General features: G+C 41.0%; 3 protein-coding genes across 3 annotated transcripts; all 3 read right to left on the bottom strand.

The window, feature by feature from the left end:
- Positions 1–408: 408 nt before the first annotated feature.
- LOC131324490 (xyloglucan 6-xylosyltransferase 2-like) lies at positions 409–2,524 on the bottom strand. Its single transcript, XM_058356469.1, has one exon. The coding sequence runs from the start codon at positions 1,979–1,981 to the stop codon at positions 641–643; it is 1,341 nt and encodes a 446-aa protein (XP_058212452.1). The 5' UTR covers positions 1,982–2,524; the 3' UTR covers positions 409–640.
- A 917-nt stretch (positions 2,525–3,441) lies between these two features.
- LOC131324489 (xyloglucan 6-xylosyltransferase 2-like) lies at positions 3,442–5,612 on the bottom strand. Its single transcript, XM_058356468.1, has one exon. It carries the CDS (start codon positions 5,100–5,102, stop codon positions 3,717–3,719), a length of 1,386 nt encoding a protein of 461 aa, XP_058212451.1. The 5' UTR covers positions 5,103–5,612; the 3' UTR covers positions 3,442–3,716.
- Positions 5,613–12,002: 6,390 nt separating this feature from the next.
- LOC131324497 (translocator protein homolog) lies at positions 12,003–12,802 on the bottom strand. The gene has a single exon (XM_058356475.1). It carries the CDS (start codon positions 12,603–12,605, stop codon positions 12,135–12,137), a length of 471 nt encoding a protein of 156 aa, XP_058212458.1. The 5' UTR covers positions 12,606–12,802; the 3' UTR covers positions 12,003–12,134.
- Positions 12,803–13,353: the final 551 nt, after the last annotated feature.

The following is a 13,353-nucleotide window of genomic DNA, read 5'->3' as shown; positions in this document are numbered from 1 at the left end:
TAAATTGTAGATATGATCTTTTATGCGCTGTTAATTCTCGTCGTTTGACCCAAACTGAGAATTTTGTTACCTTCCCAAATTCAACATGAACATTCTAAACTCATTTAAAGTTCTTCCTTCTTTGTCACACTGAGCACATTCAAACTCATTTAAGCAAGCTGACAGTTTGCTAATTAAAGGATCAAGGAATTAAAGCATCCTTCAAACCATGGAGCTTCATTTGTCACACAAGCAATGGAGCATTTGGTCTAGTTATGAACAAGACTGTTAAGTTTACACCAAGACAATCGCCCACAAAAGAAAGCTACCTGAGTCACGACCATGATAAAAAGAAAGGCTAATATGAGTATGAAGGACTTTGCCATAGAAAACTGTATCACTAGTCAATAAGGTGCACTTTGGAGAACATAGCACAAATTAGACTTTGCTTTCTATTCAAAATCAATGTAATTTAAAGACTGGTAAGTAGCAACACCATAGGGATCGAGATAAACGAGTAATACAGCAACCAGACGTACCACAAGTTTCAAATATCACCAAAATACAAAAGAAAATGCATACAACTCAGAAAGCGAACAAAGAATCGTAATAGTGTAAAGGCACCTCCATCTTGATTTAGACATACCACCTCCATTTGCCCTCAAGAGGACGCAACTTTAACAGCTTTAAATGCAGGGTGAAGCAAACCAAGCTCATCCTTAACCTCAAGAGGGTTGCTCGTCTCATTTCTGGTTCTCTTCACCCTCCTACTAGCAAGCGACTTGTGCGTAAACCCATACATTTGCAAAATCTGATTGTCCCCAAAGTTGAAAGCACGATCCATCTGCTTCAAACACCTCTCCACCGGATAATCACCAAACTTCCCACACGGCTTGCACCCGACAAAGTGAGTCACAAGCGGCCACCTATGATCCCCAAGACCTGGATGGTAAGTCTCAATCATCTCTTCGTACCTATCGACCAAAATACCCCAATAACCGTGCAAATAATAAGCACTCTCAAGATAAACCTTTTTCCCCCACATTTCCCTCTGGGTTGCGAGTATATAAACCATAGCAGACTGATCATCAGCTTCAAAAACCGGCCTATCTTTAAGTTCCTTAGTGAGTAACTTTCCAGCCTCTTCTCTAACTTTCCCTTTGGGACCCATCGGAGCCCAAACATCAAGAATGTCCAAAGACCACTGACAATTCCTCAGCAAGAAGCTACCCGTGTTCAACCCGATCCAATTCTTCTGATCGTAAACCATCTCATTCCACCCGTGCAACACAAAATTGTGATCCTTGTACCTCTGCCACGGGACCTCAAACGCCATATCGGTGAACATGGCGTCACTATCCATCCACCACAAAAACTCGACCTCCGGGTGAGACAACAAGAGCTTCCGGATCAATGGGAGCTTAGCCCAAAACCCAGCCATCTCCGCATCGAACAAAGCGAAGTTATAAAACACCTCAATCCCATGTACCCTACAGTAATCAATCTTGTTCTTAATCGACTTCAACAGGTAATGATCGCCAACCGGGTTTTCACACGGTTTCGGCGACGACCCGGTAACTAGCAAAACCCTAGGCTTATTGGGCCCCACGAAGTTAGGGAAACTAGGGTTTTTCGCGAGCCATTCAGCTCTTTGCTCGTCCCAATCAGATATCTTGGGACCCAAGCTATAAGGCTTGTTTGGATCACGTTTCTTTTCGTCCTCACCTTCGTCGACCAAGATCTTGGCCATGTCGAACGTGGCGTAGTTGTTCTCCGTCACGGCTTCCTCGAGGACGCGGCGGGGTTCGGAGCGGCGGCCGCCGGAGTAGAAGTGCTGGCGGATCTCGATGAGGTCCTGCTGAGGCGTGCCGAATTTTCCGGCGCCGAGGTTGCCGCGGATGACGATCACCGTCAGGACCAGGCAGAGGAGCGTTAACTTCCCGTTACGGAGGAGTCGCTTGATCTTCCACAGCTTGCGCGAGCCTAAGCACCGGTCTAGCATTTTGGGAGCTGAATCAAAGGTGTTGAGCTCGTAAACGGAAAAAAAATATCGAAACTCGGACTAGGGTTTGGGTTCAATTGCGTCAGATTGATGATACCCAGCTGAAAATCGAAGCAATTGGGGATAGGGAGTTAGGGTTTGGGGTGGGAAATTGGTGGGAAATTGGCATTGGGGAATAGGGAAACAGCTGGGAGACGGGAATTTGGAATATTGGTTTCTAAAAATTGATCAATGATTTGGGGGAAAGTCTACGCTTTGCCAGTTTGCTGTGGAGAATTTTTTTGTGTCAGTTGGGAATTCTCTCTCATGAGCGTCGGTGGAGAGAGAGAGAGTGATGGGTGTATTTGTTCCGACACGAAATTATTTTATTTATTTTCTTATTGAAAATACACGAGTAATAGTATAATCTCCAGTGTCCCTCTCGATAATTCTGGACTAAATAATCAATCAAAAAATTGGTTAAGGGGTTATTATCAATAGGCTTTGAAAAAATGGATGGCACTTTAGGCCAGCAGTAATCAAAAAGAATGTGACAACCATGATGAAATAAAACATCGTATATGAGAGGCATGACATCATAGCAAAAAACAAAAACTTGGTTAATGACAACTTTGCCCATTTGTATTGGTGGCAGTGGGTTAAAAAGAGAAGTGAATCATTTTCGGTCTATGTTTTGGATTGGAGAAGATAGTCATAATTTGAGCGGTCCAATATTGCAACCAATGGTTCGGATCTAGTCAAAGACTCTTCGCTGCAGGAAGAATTGAATTTTTCATGCAAAGAGTTTTTAGCAGATTTAAACTATTGATTTTTCTAATTGATGATATAGATTTGGATTGTTTCCTCCGGTCCAAGTCCAAAATATGGACCGGAAATGATTTGAATCCAAAAAGGATTATTCACACACACATATATAGATATATATAGATACGTGTGTGTCAATGGGAGTCTATGACACACACGTAAAATTGAATATGTACATGCATTTTGCATATTTTGAATAACTTTGAATTCATGATATTCGAAAGTTTAAGAACATATCTTTAAAACACAACTCCGGACATAATCGTATCGGCAACCGTTAGATGCATGTTAATCTTCGTACATCTAACGGTTTTCGACACGATTGTGTTCGGATTTATGTTTTAAATGTGCGTTCTATGTGCACAAACGGTCACTCGTATGTTATTTCTCAGTAGTTCATAGTAATAAAATTTTAATGAAGTTTAGCACCCACATCATGGACTTGGTTTATGATTATTTTCTATGTGCACCACCTGTTAGAATATTACTATCGTAGTAACGAACACATATCAATGAGCATGAGCAGTACCACGTGTGTAAAGCCATGAATCCATGTCGATGGTATAATCAAAATAGAAAGATGAAATCTGAGCCGTTCATTGTCGAAATGGACGGTCTAGATATCAGAGTTCAAAAAAAGAGCAGCAATAAGGACATCAAAAATTGAAAGAACAACTTGATTTCCGAAATCTATCCATATCGAATGCTCTAATTTTAACGATTTCTAAACATTAGAATTTGCTTTCCATTCAAAATCAAAGTAAATTTTAAAGACTGATCAAAGGGAATGATATAAACGAGTAATACAAATAGTACCAAAGTACTACAAAAGAACATGCATACAACTCAAAAAACTGAGAACAAAGAATTGGGATATAGTGTAAAGGCACCTCTATGTTGATTTCGATGTAGCAATACCTCCATTTTTCCTTCAAGGAGTCGACACCCTAGTAGCTTTGAATTCCGAGTGAAGCAAACCAAGCTCATCCTTGATCTCGAGAGGGTTGGTTGTCTCGTTTCTGGTTCTCTTCACCCTCCTACTCGCGAGCGTCTTGTGCGTAAACCCGTACATCTGCAGGATCTGATTGTCCCCAAAGTTGAAAGCGCGGTCCATCTGCTTCAAACACCTCTCCACCGAATACTCCCCGAACTTTCCGCACGGCTTGCACCCGACAAAGTGAGTCACAAGCGGCCACCTATCGTCTCCGAGACCAGGGTGGTAAGTGTCGATCATCTCTTCGTACCTGTCGACCAGAACGCCCCAGTAGCCGTGCAAATGGTACTCGCTTTCGATATACACCTTGTCACCCCACTTCTCCTTCTGCGTCGCGAGTATATAAACCATGGCGGACTGATCATCGGCTTCGAAAACTGGCCGATCTTTAAGCTCCCGCGTGAGCAACCTCCCGGCCTCTTCCCGAACCGCCTTGGGACCCATGGGAGCCCAAACGTCGAGAATGTCCAACGACCACTGACAGTTCCTCAGCAAAAAACTACCCGTGTTCAACCCGACCCAGCTATGCCAGTCGTACACCATCACCTCCCATCCGTGCAACACGAAGTTGTGATCCTCGTACCTCTCCCACGGGATCTCGAACGCCATATCGGTAAACATGGCATCGCTATCCATCCACCACAGGAACTCTACCTCCGGGTGAGCCAGCAAGAGCTTCCGGATCAACGGGAGCTTAGCCCAAAACCCCGTCATTTCCGCGTCGAACAAAGCGAAGTTGTAGAACACCTCGATCCCGTGAACCCTGGCGTAATCCATCTTGTTCTTGATCGACTTCACCAGGTAATGATCGCCGATCGGGTTTTCGCACGGTTTCGGGGACGACCCGGTAACCAACAAGACCCGAGGCTTGTTGGGTCCCACGAAGTTGGGAAAATCAGGATTTTTTTCCAGCCACTCGGCTCTCTGATCGTCCCAGTCAAGTATCTGGGGTCCCAGGGTGTAAGCCTCGCTGTAACTCTTGGGTTTTTCGTCCTCGCCTTCGTCCGCCCAAATCTTCGTCATGTCGGCGTTGGCGTAGCTGTACTCAGACGCCGCATCGGTGGCGTTGGCGGTGTCGGCGGCAGCGGCAGCAGCGGCATTGCTTGTTGTTGCGGCCTCCTCGAGGACGCGGCGGCTGGAGGAGTGGAAGAAGTGCTCGCGGAACTCTTCGAGGTCTTGCTCCGGGGTCCCGAACCTCCCGGCACCGATGTTGGCGCGGATGACGAGGATCGTTAGCACCAGGCAGATGAGCGTTACTTTCCCGTTACGGAGGACTCGCTTGATGTGCCATAGCTGCCGAGGCCCGAAGCACCGCTCTAGCATTTTCGGGTCTATGTAGCTAGGTTGATAAATCCCGACCCAGAGCTGTAGCTCACGCGGCCGCGAGCGAGCACTTTACTTCTCAGGGCGTCGAGCTTCAGGTTCAAGTTGATGAAACAACGTTGTTGGTCTGCTGTAATTATCTAACTCTCTGACTCTCTGCTGGAGCGTATTCTATCGTCTTGCCGAGCTGAATCGGAAATGGTGGGAGTTTAGAGGGAAAATGAAAATGGGGAAGAGAGCAACAGGCTGTTGCTCGAAGATGCGGATCGAAACCATGTGTTTCGAATTGATTATATATCTTGGATTTCGAAACAAGTGAAAGTCTACGCTTCTCTCTCTCTCTCTCTCTCTCTCTCTCCACATTGGATACGGGGAAGGTTGATTTGAATATGGGGAGAGTTGAGAAAGAGAGGGCATACGGGGGAGGTTGACTGACTGAGTGCATGAAAATTTATTTCTTTAATTTTCACACTGCTAAGTTTTCGGGAGTTTCTTCGCTGCGCTGTCGGTCATCCCGCAGATCAGATCGAGGTTCCGAATACTGTACCGGTTGTTGAGATATCGTAGACCATTTTCGGGTTAAAGTGTTCTTTTTCTACATTAGAAAATTGAGCATGGAATTGAACATAGATCTATTTCTTAGAAGGAAATTTAGATTAACAATAGATATATTTATCGAAAGTTTATTTATTAGTCATTAGTAACCGGAATTTGAGGCGAAATGAAATAATTACTTCTTTAGAGTATCGGATTCGATTAAAATGGTACATACCGGCCGATACGATACGAAGATTCCGAATTCCAAATTGTATAAACTTTGATATAAATAATCCAAATTATCTGAGTGAACTTTTTTGCTAGTTTACAAAAATTTAAAATTTCATTTGTCATACTATATGAACTAGAAGTCTAGAATGAGATGTTGTTATCATCATGAATATGTTGCACTCATAAAATATATAACTAATAAATTTACAAATAAGATTTAATAACTACGAAACGTTTTCCTTTCTCAGTATCTATTTATAAACCTAAAACATCCTCACATTTTCTACACAGAACATTTTTTTTTTTTTGCCCAACTATTTTTGAAAACATCCAAGATAAACCCCAAAAAGGTTGAATAATGACAAAACGAAAAAAGTCCAAAAATCCCTTAGCGGTAATTGGAATTGGTCCAATCAAAGTTACGACGCAGTTGCAATTTAATTAGATCTCATGATTTGGTATAGAATTACAGCCTAATGTTAGAACACGTGATGGAGTTTAGTAGAGTTTGTAGGGTTTGAAATCCTGTAATTTTGAAGCATCCTTGAATCTGCTACCTGCATGGCTGCATGTTAATTAGGTACTTTTCAATGGTTTCTTATGAAAAAATCCCAGAAATCATGGGATTCCTTTTGGCCAGTAGAATTTTATTGGCTCTAGTAACCAAGATTTAAGTATGTGGTTAGGTTAGTCACTAATATAGTTTTTGAAAATACTTTAAAAATTCAAGGATTTTTAGTTGATGAAACGTGTTTAAGATCATTAAGGTCATTAAGGAGATCCTCATGAAAAGAACCCCTACGTACAACACGATATAGCATAGATATAGATTTTAAACCGAGCTTAAACATGTTTAAGATCATTAAGGTTTCAGACCCCGTTCGGCTTTATTAAAAGTCATTTCAAATCAAATAAACAAGCTAATCTTTAACCTATTTTTGAAACTTGACAAGTTTTGAAACCAAACTTCAACACTCAACTGGTTAGCCTGGTTATCAAACCTATATACTTTGGCAAACAGAATTTGAAAATGATGGATACAAATCGGATTAGCTCTCCCTCATCTTTCCACTCTCCTCCAATTTACCATTTTGTGAGTCTTATCTCGGGCTCACAATAAGAACTCTTATCACTCATCTCGTTGCTCTCGTACGTAGTTAAGAACATCGCCGATACAAAAAAATCGAACATTGTCTGTAATAAAATCATACTACTAGTATTTTCTTCCATAAAATGAACAGTAAAAACATAGGGGGGTCAGAATGGAAAATGGAAGTGGGAAATGGGAATTGGGATGATTAAAAATTTAAAACAGGTCCAAGATGGGGGATCGGAATATGGGTTTAGATTTTATTAATTAATCGGGATTTGGAATATTTTGCAAAGATGGGAAAGTCTACGATTTGCTTTGGGAGTGGAAAATTTATTTAGTACACCCATGTGCCCCAGACCCATTCTTTCACCCTATATTGTTCACTCCAGAGGCACCGTACGGCAATGACCGAAGGCATTGGATAATCTCTCGTCTATCTCTCTCTCTCTCTCTCTCTCTCTCTCTCTCTGTGTTAGTGATTCTCCCTTATCAACGTCGATGGAGAGAGAGGGGGGTATTCGGACACCCAGTAGTGCAAGAGTATACTAAAGAAGTGTAGTGTGCGATCGAGTCGTCCATTTTAATTTACAAATCGTGTGCTACATGCATCTCTATAGTGCACCCCTCATTACAGGTGTAGGTTGAGGTTCCGCGAAAGTGTGTTTACGTGTGAGCTGGAGAGGTGCGATTGGTTGATGATTCGTGGGGAGAAATGAGGAGCAATCTTGTGGGGTGAGAGAAGGAGCAAGAGGTACAAAAGAGACAAAGGCACCGTGTCCTTTGTTTCTTCCACGGAGGCAGTAATTGGCTTTTTCTAGATTAACCGGATGAGATCACATTTTCTTTGGGGAAGAATGTTCTCATTCCTTAAATTCAGTGCTCACCACTTTCGCTCCATGAAAAGTCAGCTATAGCAAATCAGGGGGAATGACAGGGGTATTTATAGGGCACCTGGACCTAGGTCAGGCCCATGATGGCGTTCCTATAAAATCCCGACACGTGTCCCTTATGTACCTCTAGGTCTTGGGGAAAAACACTATCTCTCCCGGGTTCTTCCCGTGGGAGAGCCTAATCCCCACGACGCATCCTCCTTCCCAAGCCACCAAGCCACAAGAATCTCCCCCATTCCTGCTGGAGCAAGATCACGACCTGCTGCGATCGTTCTCTTGTCGCGGAGCCCTTTCGGACCCTGCCTTATGGCCCGAATGAAACTCCAAAGATTCTTTAGCTAAGTTCTCTCTTATAATTCTGAAATCGCAGCGACTCGCGGGACTTTATCCACAGTCTTTTGCTGCGTTGGCCGCCCTAGTAACGGGGCCTCGTCTTCCTTCCGCGAGCTTTGGCGAATTTCCACGGTTTAAGATTCTGTCCCGCGAAGGCTGCTCCCCGCGAACATCTTCCTCGGATACTTCTCCAAACTTTGTACACGTGTGCTTTCGTAATTGGATGATCAACCGTTTTTTCTAAGTCAAGATTTGACCAAAGTCTCTTTATCGCGCGGGCCTTGTTGCCACGTTCCCCAAGCCAATTAACGAGTCAAAAGGTCTTCTTAAATCAAAAGTTTGACAATTTTAACCGCACCTACCTACAACAGACTACCCGATTACGATACTGGTATACATGATGGTGAGAAAACAGAGGAAGGGAAAATTTTACTACTCCCATTTTTTTTTTTTATGGGCGTCATTGTTCATGTCGTGGAGTAATTTTTATTGTTCGCTTTGATTACTACTCACTATGTACTATATAGGTGCTCTAGGACATTTATATAGGACGTCGTAAACTAATAATAACGATTTGCTGTCTTCTGCAGCATGATGCAAGGAAATTGACCGCAAAGACATGCGGGTTTACGCCGAACTTGTCATTTTTTATAAGTGTAAGAATAATAATAATTTTATCGATCCCCCCACTCACTCACACCCGGCCAAAATTAAAAAACGACAAAACGTACTGCGGATCCGCGTTACGCGTTAAGTACATTTCAAAATCACAAATATTTTTTATTTTTATTTTTGATCATATTCAAAATCACAATTTGGGATGTGGAATATCTCGCGTTAGGAGAGCCGCCTGGATTTATTCAAAATGCTGGGATGAACCCGCAACCTCAAAAAGTGACCGGGACAAAAAAACAAAAACCCTACACTAATGGTAGGATTCCAATATTAGTCCCTCAAAAAGTGACCGGGACAAAAAAACAAAAACCCTACACTAATGGTAGGATTCCAATATTAGTCCCTTGTTGGAGCTAAATATATTCACAATTCTATTCGCACCTGGTGGAATTGGCTTCGGTTCCGACGTAGATGCGATGAATCTCCTATCGATAGTGCTATTTTATGACAGGGTAATATTACCTGACGAAGCTGACGGGGTACCATACTTGCACTTTTCATGATATACAACAAAAACTAAAGGGGATAACTGATTCGGTTTTGGGTTTTGAGGGAGGTTTTGAAGTGTAATGAGTGGAGAGAGATAAAGAAAATTTATTGAAGACCGTGCATTGGAGTTTTGTGTATCCCAAACGAACAAGAGTGAGTGATCCTTTTTTTAAATCCTTCTGTTAAAAACCTAGGGGCAACTCCAAATATTTTTCTAGTGAATTGTATAGATGTTTCATAAGTTACAATGAAAATCAAGGCAGCCTGTATTGGTAATCATGTAACAAATTAATAAGGAAGCTCGGTATCTTTAGGTAATATTCTTCATTTATATATCTCAATTCTCAACCCTTTGTTTCGATATGTATCTAACGATTAAGGGTGTATTTTACTAATTAAAATAAATATTTATTTTTAAACAAAGTACTTATTTTTTGAATTAAAAATTATATATTATGAAAGAATGATTTATCTTATAAAATAAAAATAAGTACTTAAAAAATAAATAAGAACCCTAAAATCTCAAAAAAAATCATACAGCTGCATAGCCTGCATGTTTCTCTTTCCACATCCAGAAAAGGACTCCTAGATTGAAAAGGAAGGTCGGTCGTTATCCCACCAACAGAGCAATCTCTCTCTCTCTCTCTCTCTCTCTCTCTCTCTCTCTCTCTCTCTCTCTCTCTCTCTCTCTCTCTCTCTCTCTCTCATTTTCTTTGAATTCATTTGTTGAAATTGGTTAGATGGACCGCAAAGTGTGAAGTCTCTCTCTCTCTCTCATTTTCTTTGAATTCATTTGTTGAAATTGGTTAGATGGACCGCAAAGTGTGAAGTCTACTCGAATAAAATAAATTCTTAGGGTGCGTTGTTGTAAACTTGTAAGTCTAAAATTTATTTTGGTATTTTTTATTTTTTGTACCTTTTGTTTAGTTTTTCGTATTTAATTGCTTATCTTGACGAGACGAATCAAAAAAATATAAAAATATAGACTAATGTTGAAAAAATTCATATAATACTACACTTTAAAAAAATAAGACTACTATTTGATACTTTTTTTCGTCTTTAGTAAACTTTTTTTCCTACTTTTGATCATAATTTTTTTCTTTTTAAACTTCTCTTGTCGATACGGATGATTAATCCAAAAACTATTACACAAATTTAACAAAAAAATCATAAAAGACAAACAAGAAAAATGAGTTTGCAAGAATGGAGCCTGAGATAGTAGAGTTTGTTTGTGAGAATGAATAGTTTTCAAGGGCGTCGGATAATAATTTTTCAGTAGGAGAATCATTCTTTGCTGTTGGGCCCCAAGCCCCTTCTTCATCACACATTACGGTGAGATTCACACACTTTGTCTTGAGGCACAACGAGATTCGGGGATCCTGTACGGCGGCCGATCCAACCATCCATTTCGGCAATAGAGAATTCGAGCGGTCATAGTCAAAATGAACGGTTGGATCGGCCGCCCTACAGCCCCTATAGTGCGGTCGTAATGCAGACTGCACTACAGCACTACAGGATTTCCAAATTCAGAACAACGTGTGAAAGAGAAGGGACATGATGCACCATGTGACATTTTAATGAGTTTTCAGTAGCGAGGTGCAATTTAGGATTCTCTGAGTCTTCTGCGTGTTCATACTGGTAATAGCAAAATTAGGTGGAATGTACAATTTCATATTTATTGGGACATCATAATCGATCTCTTAATTAAAAGTATTTAGCTCTAGTTGTGCTGTCAAAACTTGGAAAACAACACACTCAACAGCACTAAACTCGTATTTAGTTGTTTTCTTTAGAAGAAAACATCCGTTTAATGTGTACTCCTAGGGGAAAAAAAAAGAAAGAAAATTGGAGCCAGTTAACCAAACAGCTTTACCAAAAATGTAAATGTTTATTTTCGGACGGATGGTGTAAGAAAATTGGTCAAAACGAGAGCAAGTAAGGCCTTAGAGCATCTCCAATCCATGCTCTATTCCTCCATTTGAGAGTATGAAACTCTTCCAATCCATCCTCTCAAGCCTCCTCTATTTGAGAAGATGAGATTTTGATCCTTCATATTTAGAGGATGAGAGAAAATATAGAGGATCTCCTCTAAAATTACTTTATGAATAAATAGAGGGTTTGTGGTTGGAGAAAATAGGAATAGTGATTTCCTCTAAAATCACTTTATGAATAAAATAGAGTATTTTAATACTCTCAAATAGAGTATTGGATTGGAGATGCTCTTACACGCCGATCTATGCTTGTAACTTCGGTCAACACAGCTATCAAAAACTTTGAGACTATTAAAGATTTGTCCGGTCATTGATTTCTAAACCTCAAGATGGGCGTAGTTTGTTACTTTGTTCCACTCAATTATCACACATGTAAAATAAAATTAAGAAAGGTACTAAGGGCTATTTTGGAGAAATATTATAATCTTTTTTTTTATTTAAATTTTTTCGCATTTGTAAATTTTGCAACTATTTTCTGTGAATTATTGCTTCGTCGTGACGAGAGAAATCTAAAAAATAAAAAATTACAATCGAATAATGACTTATTAAAAAAAATATCAATTTCGATGATAATTTTTTATTTTTTAGATTCCTCTCGTCATGATGAAACAATAACCCAATAAAAAAACACAAAAATTAACAAATGCGAAAAAAATATAAATAAAAACAAAAAAAATAATTCATTTGAATTATTTCGCCAAAATAGCCCCTAAGCACACGTCAAAAGAGAATCCTATAACAATCTAGTGATCAACAAACAATGCGACCACTGGCCTCCCAAAAACTGATAATCTCAAATCAAAACAAGCTTGAAATTAACAAAGGTAAGGAATGCCACCCATGCCAAACAAAGCGTGACGAGAGCTCCGGCGACCAGATTCGCTCGCCGGAATCTCTCGTAACACCCCACCGTCGTACCAAAAAACAAGAGACAGAAAACCAACCCCAGATAAGCCGCTCCGATCCTAAGCACGAGCGGGTGGAAAACCAGGCTCAAGGAGACTTGAGCAATGTACAGGGGCAGTGCGTCGGATGGGCCGCGGAATCCGCCCTCGGCCCACGCGAGCCAGGCCGAGAAGCCCATAAGGAAACTCGAGCCCATTGAGCCCAGGTGGATGGCTCGCAGCGGCGGGAGCCCAACAGTCTGGGCCAAGGCCCTGTATTTCTGACCCGACCCGAAAAGGAAAATCGTGGCCGTGGTGAGGGATAGGGGTACGAGGAGTAGAAATAGTAATGACCGGAGAGCCTGATTGGCTGCTGCCATTGCGTTTTCTTTTTTGTTGGGTTTCGACGGCGGCGGACGGCGGGGGTGTGGTGGGTTTGGGATGTTGGGAATTCTGAGAGATTTGACAGGAGGGAGGAGAGAGAGGCCAGAAGAGAGAGAGAGATGAATGAGGCAGAAAATGAGGATTTGGGGGTGTGAGATTTTGCATGGATCTTGTGTAGGATTCTCTGGCCTTTGGAGTCAAGGCGTTACCTTTTTTGTTTGTGACTATAGCCATTCCATATGTGGCAGAACTTCCAAAAATTTCAATGGAAATCAAGAAAAGGGATTCTCTCCATTTTGAATCTTTGATCAATTTTGTTCACCCACCACCTAAAATGTGGGTGAACAATTCTCACTTTTTTTGTTGGTCACTCCTAATCTTCTATTATTTACCGCTTTTAAAGGAAGAAAAAAGGAAAAAAAGTTGACCGCACTTTTAACTTCTATCGAAAGCCTCCATAGAGAAAAATTAGGAGAGTTAATCGTAACTCGTTGGAGTTGTAATTACACACGAATGCATATATCCGTATTTAATCATTCACACGTCGGTATATATATATACACACTTTCGTATGCCGAAATCAATTTTTTCCTTCTCATTTCAAAATGATGGATTTTTTGGTCTTTCGGTACTCCATGTGTGTGTTAATTATACCTTTCCTGATCATGGTATGTCTACTTGCTTTCTTCCATCTTTCCTTGACCAAATAGGTTACTCTCTTTCCTTTTATAGAGTTTTGGTTAA

Source organism: Rhododendron vialii, chromosome 4a, assembly GCF_030253575.1.
Source record: "Rhododendron vialii isolate Sample 1 chromosome 4a, ASM3025357v1".
In the NCBI taxonomy this organism is placed as follows: Eukaryota; Viridiplantae; Streptophyta; class Magnoliopsida; order Ericales; family Ericaceae; genus Rhododendron; species Rhododendron vialii.
Note: the sequence above shows the minus strand (reverse complement) of the source record. Positions and strands in the feature narration are given on the sequence as shown.

Coding starts and splice junctions, on each gene's coding strand:
- LOC131324489 (XM_058356468.1), bottom strand. CDS start 5,102: ATGCTAGAGCGGTGCTTCGGGCCTCGGCAGCTATGGCACATCAAGCGA.
- LOC131324497 (XM_058356475.1), bottom strand. CDS start 12,605: ATGGCAGCAGCCAATCAGGCTCTCCGGTCATTACTATTTCTACTCCTC.
- LOC131324490 (XM_058356469.1), bottom strand. CDS start 1,981: ATGCTAGACCGGTGCTTAGGCTCGCGCAAGCTGTGGAAGATCAAGCGA.